General features: G+C 39.4%; 5 protein-coding genes across 5 annotated transcripts; 1 reads left to right on the top strand and 4 right to left on the bottom strand.

Annotated features, from left to right (window-relative positions):
* Window positions 1–168: 168 nt before the first annotated feature.
* On the bottom strand, window positions 169–4,232 carry LOC108561406 (sphingomyelin phosphodiesterase-like). The gene is made up of 9 exons (XM_017919321.1): window positions 4,091–4,232; window positions 3,838–4,031; window positions 1,853–2,002; window positions 1,561–1,791; window positions 1,336–1,508; window positions 920–1,285; window positions 691–862; window positions 440–627; window positions 169–368 (listed from the first exon to the last, which is right to left on the bottom strand). Exons 1-9 carry the CDS (start codon window positions 4,179–4,181, stop codon window positions 230–232), a joined length of 1,704 nt encoding a protein of 567 aa, XP_017774810.1. The 5' UTR covers window positions 4,182–4,232; the 3' UTR covers window positions 169–229.
* Window positions 4,233–6,221: 1,989 nt separating this feature from the next.
* Window positions 6,222–7,263, top strand: LOC108561410 (alpha-soluble NSF attachment protein-like). The gene has a single exon (XM_017919326.1). The coding sequence runs from the start codon at window positions 6,266–6,268 to the stop codon at window positions 7,202–7,204; it is 939 nt and encodes a 312-aa protein (XP_017774815.1). The 5' UTR covers window positions 6,222–6,265; the 3' UTR covers window positions 7,205–7,263.
* A 670-nt stretch (window positions 7,264–7,933) lies between these two features.
* On the bottom strand, window positions 7,934–8,671 carry LOC108561408 (heterogeneous nuclear ribonucleoprotein D0). Its single transcript, XM_017919324.1, has one exon. It carries the CDS (start codon window positions 8,579–8,581, stop codon window positions 8,030–8,032), a length of 552 nt encoding a protein of 183 aa, XP_017774813.1. The 5' UTR covers window positions 8,582–8,671; the 3' UTR covers window positions 7,934–8,029.
* Window positions 8,672–8,769: 98 nt separating this feature from the next.
* Window positions 8,770–9,704, bottom strand: LOC108561407 (thymidylate kinase). The gene is made up of 2 exons (XM_017919322.1): window positions 9,254–9,704; window positions 8,770–9,199 (listed from the first exon to the last, which is right to left on the bottom strand). The coding sequence occupies exons 1-2, from the start codon at window positions 9,585–9,587 to the stop codon at window positions 8,889–8,891; spliced, it is 645 nt and encodes a 214-aa protein (XP_017774811.1). The 5' UTR covers window positions 9,588–9,704; the 3' UTR covers window positions 8,770–8,888.
* Window positions 9,705–10,338: 634 nt separating this feature from the next.
* On the bottom strand, window positions 10,339–13,209 carry LOC108561423 (DNA replication licensing factor Mcm3). Its single transcript, XM_017919352.1, has 5 exons — window positions 13,014–13,209; window positions 12,491–12,943; window positions 12,191–12,429; window positions 10,816–12,124; window positions 10,339–10,757 (listed from the first exon to the last, which is right to left on the bottom strand). Exons 1-5 carry the CDS (start codon window positions 13,086–13,088, stop codon window positions 10,404–10,406), a joined length of 2,430 nt encoding a protein of 809 aa, XP_017774841.1. The 5' UTR covers window positions 13,089–13,209; the 3' UTR covers window positions 10,339–10,403.
* Window positions 13,210–13,215: the final 6 nt, after the last annotated feature.

Raw genomic sequence — 13,215 nt, forward strand, 5'->3', positions numbered from 1 at the left:
TGATACTGTGTATTCATATATTACTGTGGTTTTATCGTGTTGGCTGTAATTCCGTCAAAGTTAAAAAATGCTCGAAAAAGCAGTGTTTTTACATTTCATTGATTTTCTCGAAAACTGTAATACATAGAATGAATCCAAAAGATGCATATGAAAGCTGAAGGTTGTGTATTTTGCATTGAAACTCGTTTTATTTAAGTTTGTACTGTCATCAACATGTTTTAATTCTAGTTTAATAAATATTTTTGGTTAGTTTATTGCAGAGAGTTCGATTGCTGTACTCGGCTGTCAGCATGTTGCAGATGTTATTTTTGTGGCAATCCTCGTCGCAACCTTTCGCCAGAGCAGCGTCGCCTACTCTCACCTTATTCCTGCAAAAGATTAGACAGAATAATGAATAATAATAATAGATAATGAATAGATGATAGATATTTGTTATTACTCGAAATATGTTTGCCTCAGAGTCGAACTGTTGACCATCCTTTTTATCAAATCGAAAACCTCCTTTCCGGACATATCTTTAACACCGTACTCCTTCTTGAAAGAATAGAGTTTGTACCATTCCGGCGGCGTCTGCTTCCTGTTCGCTTCAGTCACATTGAAGATCCAGGTGTGATAATCCAAGATATCCTAGAAAGATTGAAGTGTTATTAGACAGGATGAGTAGTAGTAGTAGTAATAGTAGAATATTACGAAATTGATGGAATCTATATCGAAGATCTTGTAGTTGGGATTGACGTCGGAGAAGGGCGTGAGGCTTCCGCCGTTGAAGGCGACGTTCGTGGCATCCTTTCCATCGTGGTAGATGTTCAACTCGTCGAAATGCGTGTGTCCGTTGAACATACCGGTGATGGTGTTCGAGAATCTGCAAGAAATCTCTTATGATCTTAGTAAAATTGTTGTATGACGACGAATGGGTAACCTGAGGACGATCCTCGTGAATTCTCTACCCCAAGGCGAGTAAGTGTACTCATCGCCGGACGGGATGTGCGATAGAACGTGGACACTTTCTCCTGCTTCTTCGGCCTTCTCCAGAGTCTTCGCAAACCACTCGAGCTGTCCATACATGTCCACGTCATCGTACAACAACCAGGCGTTCAGGGTGTAAGCCACGTTGCTGTTCAAAGCGACAATCCTGAAACCTGGCCGCACCAAAACAGTGTAAAATCCTCCTCTCCTTATAGTTTCTTTGGTATTTTCTGGTAGCCAATCGCTCCACATTTCAGCTGAATAATCGAAGAGCCATTGCGTAGAGAATTCCGTGTTCTTCAGTCCATCCGGAGCGAAGCTAAAAGAAACAATCAATCAATCGTTTAACGATAAAGATTAACAACGTACAGATTCAACGGATGAGGCTCGTGATTTCCCAAGATCGGATACACCGGAATATCTCCAAACTGCTTCTTGAACTCGCTCATGATGAACTTGATGTCCCTCTTGTTACCTTCCACCGAAGTCTCCCAAATCCTGTGACTTATTATATCGCCGGTGAAGTAGATGTAATCCAATTTCTAAACAAGTAAATTTCAATGAACTTGAGTCGATTTGTTTAATAAACGTTACGTTATTCTTTCTAATATGTTTGAACGTCTCCGTGATCAATCTGGCAGGAACGTCGCACTCCCTGTAATCCGTCCAGAAACCTGCAGCATCCGCGACGTTCTTAACCTTTCCGCTGTCCCTGTTGCAGCACATCGGTCTCCTGCAGGTGGCCAAACTTCCCGCCTCGTAATGTGGATCGTAGTGGATGTCCGTCACGTGCAGCACCTTCAGCGGTTCCCTGCTCGAATCTCCCTGAAATCCCATCAAAAAGTTTTGAATCAATTACTAACAACAACAACAACAAAAAACTTACCAATTTCTTGGGCGGCGATTTTCCCTTCGGCACATCCACCGACCATCTAGATACCTCCGAATTGAAACATTTGAAATTCTGCAGAAGCAACCCGCAAGCGTCGGACCCCTTCACGTCTTTCTTATTGTCAATCAAGAACAGAATCATATTCTGCAAAACAAAACAAAAACAATGATTCGCACGTTGATTTCCTCAATTTTTACCTACAATTTACATATAATTATTTACAACATAAGAATCAGTTCTATTGGGAAATTATCCAATGAACAAACAAAAAAAATACATTTAAATAAAAGCTAAAACCTTGAATCAGCATTAATTATTACTACTTATCTCAGAAGACAACTAACAACGTGTAGTTATAGCAAAGAAACACTTATTCGCACTTTAAAATGAAAAATCTTTTAAGTATTCTTAGATAATCGTCGTTTCTTTTCTACTTGTGTGTAAAACTCTTCACAAGTTATCCCAAAATATTAGTAAACTTCCTTTTTTCGTAACCAAACATTGTGCAATCATCATCCTTGGAAAACGAACAATTATCACAGACTTCGATTGCAGCTTCAAAGTTCACAATCGGATCCTAAAAATGGTCTTCGAATTAAACGCGTTCAGGGAATTTCTGTGTATCGTATTTGTAAATGAAACAAACGAGTTTCGTTTTTCCATGCAAACACCTTCGTTTGTTTCACTTTTGCTCTTTTGTTTCTCTCGGTGCACATGATGTTCTGGTGCACGCGTTGCGAAAGTTTCACGTTTGAACTTTTGTGAAGCATTTCCAAAAAGACAAATTTCGTCACGTTTTTCAATCAAAAATCAATGTGTAATTGATTTCCCGTATTAAATAGATAATGTTTAAGGTTACGAGAACAATAAGCAAAGATTAAATTGTTGAGGAATGACGAAAATTTGAAGAAAAAAAAAACCTTGAAATTTGCGGGTTTCCAGTCAAAAAAAAAATATGTGATTTGAGCCTTGAAAATGTATTTGTATAAGCGAAAAAGATGGAACCTAATAGCATTTCAATCGTTTAGTGAGCGACGAAAGTTTGCGTTTATTGCGAAAGTTTCGATTGTGAAAACTTGCCCAGAACATCAAAGAATTCGAATATTTTGTATATAATTGTTAATTATTTTAACTAAAACTGTGTTCATTTGCTACTAACAAAATTGAAATTATCAATATTTAAACTGTGCAATATAATTTAGCAATTCTCTCGATAATGCTTAAGGGTATATCATTATTTAAATGAGCATACGAAATGTAACCGAACGATGAATAAAATGAAAGTTTGTCTGCTTTTGCCGCGTTTTCTAAATAATTCTAAAAATTTAATATTTAAAAAAAAATCTATCTTCACAATTTAATAATTATCTCAAAAACGGGTAATCATATAGCATTTTATAAATGCTCATAGGAAAGCTAACACTATAGAGAATTAAATGAGTGTACGTGTGTTTATGTAATGGTTATGGTCTTCTTGCAATTCGTGATTAAAATTTAGTGTTTTTTTGTGATTCTTCACAATAAATTTGATTCAAACTATGTTAATTACATAGATTTTTAGAGTTTTTGATACATTAACTAATGATTGAATACTCAGGCTTTAGAAAACACTAAATTAGAAGAAAAAAAGTATCAAATTAAAGAATTGTTACGTACTAGATGGATATTAAACATAGCACGAAGTGTCTTCGCATTTCATTAATTTTCAGAAAAACTGCAAATAATACAGTATTATCTGAATGCACATTTTAAAGTTAACATTATAGAGAATTAAATGAGTGTACGTGTGTTTCTGTAATGATTATGGTCTTCTTGCAATTCGTGATATAAATTTAGTGTTTTATAAGTGATTTTTCCTCAAAACAAATTTGATTCAAACTATGTTAATTACATAGATTTTTAGAGTTTTTGATACATTAACTAATAATTTGAATTGGAAAAAAAATAAATTCTTAAAGTGTTTTGTAATTGTTACGTACTAGATGGATGTCGACCATACCACGGCACACCGCCGGATCGTAAACCAGAGCTCCGAATGTATCGCACAAGACATAGAGGTGTTTCTGGACCTTGCCATCTTTCAACTTGAAGACTCTCCTCTTCAGAATGATAGCGTCCAGACCGGTGACGCAGGCGAAGCAGAAGACATCGCCTCGACTGACCAAACGCGTGTCTGCAAAACGAAACGAAATTTGTGACCGATCAACTGAAAAACCTCCAAGTTAAGTTTACCTTTGTGAGCGATCCCTTGGTTCTCCTGTGCCAGCGAAAGGGTCACCGCAAGAGCGACGACGACGACGATCACACAAACTTTGGAGCGCATTGCTTCTACTCACAAAACGACAAAATACAGAAAAAAAATCTAAAACTTTTCACGTTTCTAACACGAGCATTACGGTATTTATACGCGCACACTGCAGGTGCCGTTTGATTAAGCGAACTCGAAAAACACACACACTCACACACAAAGTTATGCGACGAATTCACGACATTCAGGACCGCACTCACTTAGTCGGTCTTCGCGCTCCGATCGATTCGATCGATGTAAATAGGAAAACGATATCAAAACTATCCAAAGAAACACTGTGTTCCAAGGCTCCACGAAAGCCCTCTCCTTTTGCATCTCGCCTAGCTGCTGCTGCTGCTGCTCATTGTGCGAAGACCTTTCTCTTCGCCGCCCCGAAACACCCGAATCCAATCAAACGCACATCAAATCACAGCAATTTCATTAACACGAGAAAAAACCTTCAAGTCTTATAACAACAAGATATTACATAAATCAGCGATAATTAGAAAGCAGTGAAACATAACAATCAATTAATATTTGTAATTAACTAAACTAATTCCACAATGTTAACTAATAGAAAGCTATAACATTAACAGCTAAACTTTTAATTCTCATTAAAACATAAACTTTAATCCAAATTCAATTTGGTAATTTTTCTGTTAATTTACAAATAAAAAGCGAATGTATTTACACTTGTTTAATTCCTGATTTACTTATAATTTACACTAATTAATTCAACTGTTTAATAGTAATAACAATTGCAGTTAATTCATTGTTAGTCTCATTGAAATTGAGTTATAAAAATAATGACGAAACCAGTTGTAAAATCGCCAATTTTGAAAATCAAATGTGCTTTGTCTTTATTAGAAACTGTTTATTTTTTGTTTCGAGTGCGGCCCTGTGCAGCGCTAATTTATTTGGTGGCGGATAAGAGTAATCTTTTAAATATATTTTTTATCTAATTTATACCAATTTTGGTAAGGATTAGAGAACTGCCGTTAGGGCATTAGCATATGCCTTCAATTTTTGTTTTTGTTGTTGTTGTTGTTTCTGGTTATCACTTGTTTTTTGGGAACCTCTATAGTCTGCAGCATTGTTTATGCTACTTTCGGTAACGCGCTTATTAAATTCTTCTCGCGGACGGAAATTCGGGTCATGGATAAAAGATATTTTCGTTCATTCGATGACATTTCGATAAGAAATTTGCGTTTTTCCACTGCCCAAAACTGAGTATAAATATGTTCTTGTAATAAGCAATTCTTTGTCTTCGTATTTCAGTTGATTTCTCGATTAAAGATAAATCTATAGAGAATATAATGTCGTTTATAGTTTTCTTCTAATAAGCTGTCAGAATTGAAGCTATGAAATGTCAAACGTCAAAAAATGTACATAAACATCAAAGGAAAATTTGCTATAAGATATGAACTTGTAAATTTAAGTGTTCCAAAAATTAACAAGGAAACATTTACATGCATAGATGATAGAGAAAAGCTAAGATGAACGAGAACGTGGCGCGTGCACGTGGCTACAACAATTATCATTTTGTTGCTATATAAGCTGATTATGTTGAATTTGTGTAAATAGCTCTAAACTATTGTAATCGTTTTCGAGCTCGCAAGTTCGTGACTTGTACAAATATGTAAATTACTCGATTATCTGCGTAGGTATGTAGGAAGAACAATTTTTCGATGGAAATCACAAAATTTCCAAATAATTCAGTACAATCTTATCGTTGTGAAGATATTTGTAAAAGAAAAGACAATAAAAACAAAATTTTCTACAAAGTAATTTAGTTAAGAATTTTAGAATAATTATGAGATATTAATAATATCGCCATGGTAGTTGAGTTTGTTGCCATGGAAAATTAAGGTTGTCATAGTTTCGTAATTGTTTTGATTTTGTTCGTTGTAATTGACGATCGCAGTAGTTGAATTGACCTCCTGTGTTACCTAAGATGAATAATAACATGTATTTTGATTAGATTGAAGGAAACATTTTATGCATTCGCTGATGAATTTGTTGTTTTCTTATTTGCTATTGTCTTGTCTTGGGAAATGTTGGAAGAAGAAAAAAATAAAAAATAAAATGAATCTAGTTAACTGATGTAACAAGAACAAGTCATGTGTTTGACAAGTGAAGTGAGTGAGAGCAGTTTGCGATCGGATGTTTCCATAAAAACGATCATGGTGAGCAAGGAGCAGCAGGCGCAGAACCTGATGGCCGAAGCGGAGAAGAAGTTGAACTCGTCGAAGGGTTTCTTCGGATCGTTGTTCGGTTCGACTTCGAAGAGCGAGGAGGTTGCGGACTGCTACCAGAGAGCAGGTAACCTCTACAAGATGGTGAAGAAGTGGAGCGAAGCAGGAGACGCCTTCAGTCGAGCAGCGAATCTGCACACGAAAGCCGGGTCCAGGCACGACGCGGCTGTCTGCCATCTGGATGCGGCCAACAGCTACAAGAAGTCCGAACCCAAGGAGGCGGTGAATTGTTATCTGAGGGCGATCGACATTTACACGGACATGGGGAGATTCGCGATCGCCGCCAAACACCATCAGAACATCGCGGAGATTTACGAGGCCAACGACGAACCGCAGAAGGCTGTGCAGCATTTCGAGCAGTCCGGCGAGTACTTTCGCGGGGAGGAGAACCACTCTTCGGCGAACAAGTGTTTCCTGAAGGTCGCCCATCACGTGGCGCTTCTGGAGAACTACGAGAAAGCGGTGGAGGTTTACGAGGACGTGGCCAGACGATCCGTGGACAACTCTTTCTTGAAGTATTGCACCAAGGAGTACCTGTTCAGGGCGCTGCTCTGTCACCTGTGCGTCGACGTCGTGAACGCCGAGTTGGCTTTGGAAAGATACGTCCTCATGTGTCCGGCCTTTCAGGATTCCAGAGAATCCAAGCTCATCCAAAGCGTACTCGATTCCTTGGAGGAACAGAACGTGGATGCTTTCACAGACGCCGTCCAATCTTACGATTCTGTCTCAAGGTTCGACTCTTGGTACACGACGATGCTTCTGCGAATCAAGAATACTCTGAGCAATCGCCCGGACTTGCGTTGAACCATCAACACATACATTATATAAGAACAATCATGTACATTTCCATCTAAATCTTTAAAATAAACGATAACTTTCACAATCCAAATCGTATTATTTACAAGTAATTAACTAAAATTCATTTGTTTAATTACTTTCAAACAATTTAAATTCAAATTTGTCATCTGTCAGTAAAGAAATCGTAAAAATTTCAATTACTCACCGATAGATGGCGCTGCAATGCATCATTCAATCATTCACCACAACGTTAATAACTTATTGTTGCATCATTTAAAACTGTAAATACTTATGCAAACAGATTACAAACATCTTTATAATTATACAACTTATATTAGACGCTTTAATTCGAATTCCTCAAGCGAAACAGCGCCAAAACAGTTGAACTATAAGTTCATCATTAATGGCGCTGTTAACATCCGTTCCTTGTTATCATCATCATCATCAAGGGTCTCAATTGAAGGATTCCTTTTGAAGAGGTATGGTCGTATTATATAATTCTGTAAGTCTATGTTTCCCTACTTGGTAATTTATTAATTCTAGATTATCTGTTTTGTTAATTTTTATTAATTAGTTGTACATAGAAACAAAGCAAAAATCAATTTGAAACTTTTATTATTTATACGGTTTAATAATACAAAGTGTAAAATTGTATTCTCACATGAAATCGAAATACTTAATAATTATTATTTACGTAGAATCAATGATACAGGTTCAAATATATATACAATATGTAATATATTTCAGTCAAATACAATATCAATTTTGTACATATGTACACAGTTTTATATTTATATAGTCACAAGTGTTCATTTTTGTCGAATGTATGTCTTAATACAGGTGCCTCTTCCTGCTGTTTTGATCGGAATACCTATGCTTGTGCCTGTAATTATCATGTTTCTTGTACGAATCAGTGTTTCTGCCATGATGCTGCCCCTCGTTCTCATGATAGTCATTCCATGACCTGCGTTCGTTGTGCCTCTTGTACTTATTATTCCTCTTGTTCTTGTGAGAATCGTCCCAATCCGATGGATAGAACTTCTGCTGCGTCTCCATCATCGCACCGTTGTCGTGGTTGAATTCACCACCGTAAGACGAATTTCCATCGTAGGGGTTCTGCGCTGGGGCATTCTTCGTCCTCTGTCGCACCACGATGTGCGTGTTGAAGAGTTTCGTGTTGTGCAGCAGATTGATGGCGTACTGCACCGATTCGAGGTGTTTGAAGGTGACGAAACCGAAATTTGCCGGTCTGTTCGTCTTGTTCTGCATGGGAATGCGTACCTTCTTCAACGGTGCGACCTGCAGGAAAAGTTCGTACAGAATCTCCTCGTCGATCTCGCAGGGCAGGTTTCCACACCAGACGGTCAGATCGTCGTCATCCATATCTTTGTATTTGTTAAAAAACGCACCAAAAAGAAAACAACAGAAAAACAAAACACAAGCTAACCTCTCTCGTTTCAACTATTCTTCTACCAACAAAACAAATACAAGAAGCAGGCACGCCAACTGCAATACGCATGCATCACAAGTTGCATCAAAATCAGATTTTTTAGGTAAATAATGCGATTGAATAAAAAATAGTTTCTGTTTATTACGTAAATTGATGCAGATAAATTTAAAATACAAATAAATAATTGAAATACAAACTAAAAGTGGAATGATACAACTTGTGGTACACGTGATATTATTGTTATTTACAACATTTGAATTTTAGAGTGCCCAAGTTCGTTTCGGCAACGTCCTCCCTGACTTTAATTATCTTATCCAGCAGGGTTTTGTGCACCTCATCGATACTAGGACTTGCATCGACCACCTCCCACGTATTATCAGCCAACTGATGGAAAATGTTCAACACCTTGGACTGCATATCATCATTCTCATACCTCTCATCACCGAAGCCAGGTCTCTTGTTCATTTGCTCTTTACCAAGAGTCAGCAGCAACACCAAATCTGGTTTAGGCAATCCTAGCTCTTGAGTCTTGCACCACTCAATATCCATACCTAAATTAAACAACAACAAAATGATTATGATCATTCAATGAAATGGAAATCTACCTGGTTTGCTGGACGAATATGCTATGCCAGAATATGAATATCTATCTACAATCAGAGTTACACCACTCTGCAAGAGTTCCTTCATCTTCTCAGCATTCTCCCATCGATTTGCAGAGAACAGCAAATGGATGGCCTTATCGTGCAAATCACATTCCTTGTTGGATAGGTACGTATTAATCATTTTACCTATGAGAGTTGTCCTATCAGGAAAAACCATCAGCTCGGATTTGATTTGGTTGCTGTTCAAAGATTCCACCAGTTTTCGACATTGCGTGGACTTTCCTGATCTGTCGACACCTTCCAGCACGACCAAAGCTCCTCGCTTCAGGGACATTTTAATATACAACAAAATAGGAACAAATTACAACAGATTATATTTGCACTTGGTGTTTATGCGATTTTTTAGGTTAATTTGCAAAGTTTCGCGCGGTTTTATCCTTATTGGTGGGGATATAAGGACTTACAATATAGAACTTAATTTACAAAAGAATATGAAACAAAGACGATATTGTATTACATTATATCTTTTCCCAATGCTCCAGATCTACATATTCTAGCATTTCTTCAAAGTAAATTTTGCATCTTACAAGGGAATTACCTATCAATTTATCATTTAAATCAATTAACATATGATTACTTCCTATTAGAAACGTACTTTTCGTGATTAGATAGCGTATTTTCAAATTTAAATTTCAAAATAAACAGTTAAGTTTGAAAATCTACCGACAGCTGTCGCTGCAATGCAACTTTCAAACGTTCGTTGTTCCATTAATTAAACGAAAACGAATACAATCAGTTATCATAATTACAATTCTTTAGTTGAAATACATTTTGAAACCAAATTCAATTCTTAAAGCTACCAAAACAGGCTAAACTATAATGATTTTGCAATGGGATCCGGAGATGGCGCAATTGTCAAGTTACAAATTCTTCCGCCATTGCGAATGATATAAAACTGTTCGCCATCTACCAGCGTTCATGCTAAGGTTATAGTTTAGTATTTTTGGCGCTGCCATCAACTTTTATTAATTTAAAAAGGGACGGCCCAATTCAAAATGTTAACATTTTATTTAAAAATAATCGTACAAAAATAGTAGTTAGTAACTGGTAGCAGCAGCATCAGCAGCAATAAATAGCAAGAATGGAAAGTTCAGATCAAGAAGACGATGTCGTCAGAAACCATGATTTGATTATCGTCAGTCATTCTATCGATGGCAGCCTTGATCTCGGAATCGGTGAACGGATTGGCGCTATTTGCGGTATTAATGATGGAGCGGACTTTGGGCACGCTGAGAGATTGCACTCGGTTCTCGCGGAAACCCTTCTGCAGACTGCTCTTGAAGAGCGTCAAACGATTGTCGTCTATGTGCGACGGTGTCTCGTCTACGGCCATCTCCGAGCTCTCCTCCGCCTCCATGACGCTCTGCTCGGCCACGGTTTCCTCAAGTTCTGTAGTCTCTAACTGTGACGGTGTTGCTTGCTCCGGAGCGTCAACGGTGCGGCGCTGCAAAAATGGTTTCATTGAAATAAATCCAACCGAAAGAATGATTGATTAGACATACCCGTGTTCGCTTGGTTCTAGGTGCAACCTCTTCGTCTTCATCGGGAACTTGCTCGTTCTCCTCGTCGGAGGATTCGCCGTTCCTGCGCCTCTTGCGTTTCTCCTTCTCGAGGACGCGTTTGAAGTATGCGAATTGGACCAGCTCGATGGCGGCTCTGGCGTCCTGCGCGGTAACCTCTCGCGACATCCTGGCTTTCGCGTGGGCCGTTGCCAAACGGATCATTGTTTCCAAAGACCGAGCGGTCACCGGTTGCGTTCGGGCCACGTCGTTCTCCAGCATGTCCTCGCTCCTGAGCAGCGAATATTCATCGGCGATGATCTCGGACGCTTCCTCCGTCAATGTTGGCTTGATGATCTTCACGAAGTGTATGTACTTCCTCATGAAATCGACGCTCAGAATCTTGTCCGTTTTCTTTCGGCTGTTTCCGTGCAATAGCGCATCGTACTTCTCGTACATCGGCGTTTCCTTCTCGCCGGTGAAGGCGTCCGGGTTTTGGGTGCTCAGCATGTCCACGCTCGAGCCCATCGGCAGGACGTCTCCGTCTTGCTCCAGTGGATTCCTGTACCTGTGCATCCTCACCACGTGGTCGGATATCTTCAGATCTTGATCCTCGTCCACCGAGTCGAGCATCACGAAGAGGCAATCGAAACGGGAGAGGAGCGAATCCTGCAGACCGATGTTCTCCATCGGCGTTTTATATTGATCGTATTTCCCGTAAACGGGATTGGCGGCCGCCAACACCGAGCAGCGAGCGTTCAAACTTGCGTGGATACCCGCCTTGGCGATGGTAACCTTGCCCTGTTCCATGACTTCGTGGATCGCCGTCCTATCTATGTCGGACATCTTATCGAACTCATCGATGCAGACTACACCTCTGTCTGCCAACACCATGGCTCCTGCTTCCAATCTTCTCTCCCCGGTCTCTTGGTCGGTGGTAACAGCAGCTGTAAGACCGACGCCGGACGATCCTCTTCCTGTCGTTGGGATAGCCCTCGGAGCGGTGCACAGCACGTACCGAAGTAATTGCGATTTCGCCACACTCGGATCTCCAATTAGAAGCACGTTGATGTCTCCTCTCAGCCTCGTTCCGTTCGGCAGAATCTTCTCCACGCCGCCCAGCAGCAAGCAAAGTATGGCCCTCTTTATATAATCGTGCCCGTGAATCGACGGCGCCAACGACTTTGACAGCAAATTAAATACGTTCTTATTGGTTTTAGCCAGATTCTTGCAGCGAGCAATGTCCTCACGCGAAATCGACGGATTCGCCTCTTTGCTCAGCAGGTTCAAATTATTAGCAATCACAATAGTTCTAAAACAAAATAAACGAAATCAAACTTTTTCATTGCACACATATATGTAATGCAGTTCAACTCACTTGAAAGTACCGTTTGTAAAACTGCCTTGCTTATTGGGAAGACACCTGAAGTTCCCCACCACCTGCACCCTGTCTCCAGGCTTGCATTTGTCTACCAAATCATTATCACAGATTACATCAACAGACCTCGGCAATTGACCTGCGGGTGCTTTCTCAGGCATTTCTTGTATTGTCACAGTCTGATGATCCTTGTAACTGGAAAGCCCAAACTCAGTCTCCAATAAGTTTCCATCATCATCCTAAAACAATTAAATGTAAAATAAGAAAATTTTTAAAGAAAAATTTAAATAACAAACAAACCTTGGTGGGATAGACGGAATTCGCGGGAAACGCTTCCAAAGACGTTAAATCAGTGTACTTCCTCTCCATCACTTTCTTCGTGGCTGGGCAATAGTGCACGCTCCGCACGACTTTCGGATGCACCAACGAACATTTCGTCACGATTCCCTCAACGCAAATCAAGTTACCCAAGAACCTCGCCTGGAGACTTCTCGGTGTGACGTGTTTATTTCCGAAGCTCCCTTCGAACGCAATGAACAGATCATCGTGCAGCTTACCAAAATCGTGGGCAACCGTTGCCACATATTCCTTCAAAGCTTTCTGAAAGGCCATTTGCTCTTCGAAGACGTTATTGAGCAAACTGTGAGCTCTCTTTGGGTTCTTCTTTCTCAAATCATTTATGTTCACGATCAGTCTCCTCTTGTTGTCAGCAATCATATTCTTGACCAGTTGAGAGTATTTCCCTTGATCCTCCTACAAACAAAAACATGATGATGATGAATTGATGAATGCAATTTACTGAATTTCAAAAAGACAACATTACCTCGTCGTCGAGGAAGTCCAGGTACTCGCTCTGCAACTCCCTAGATCTTTGATCTACATCCTGTGGATCCATCATCTTCGTTCGCACTTACTTTATAAGAATACTCTAACATGTAACACCAAAACACAACAACAACGTCCATTCAGTTAAATCCTTTTCCCGCTCAAATCCTATTAGGTTAAGAGTTACTGCTTGCAGCGAC

This window comes from Nicrophorus vespilloides, unplaced genomic scaffold (genome assembly GCF_001412225.1).
Source record: "Nicrophorus vespilloides isolate i.1.1-1 unplaced genomic scaffold, Nicve_v1.0, whole genome shotgun sequence".
Classification (NCBI taxonomy): Eukaryota; Metazoa; Arthropoda; class Insecta; order Coleoptera; family Silphidae; genus Nicrophorus; species Nicrophorus vespilloides.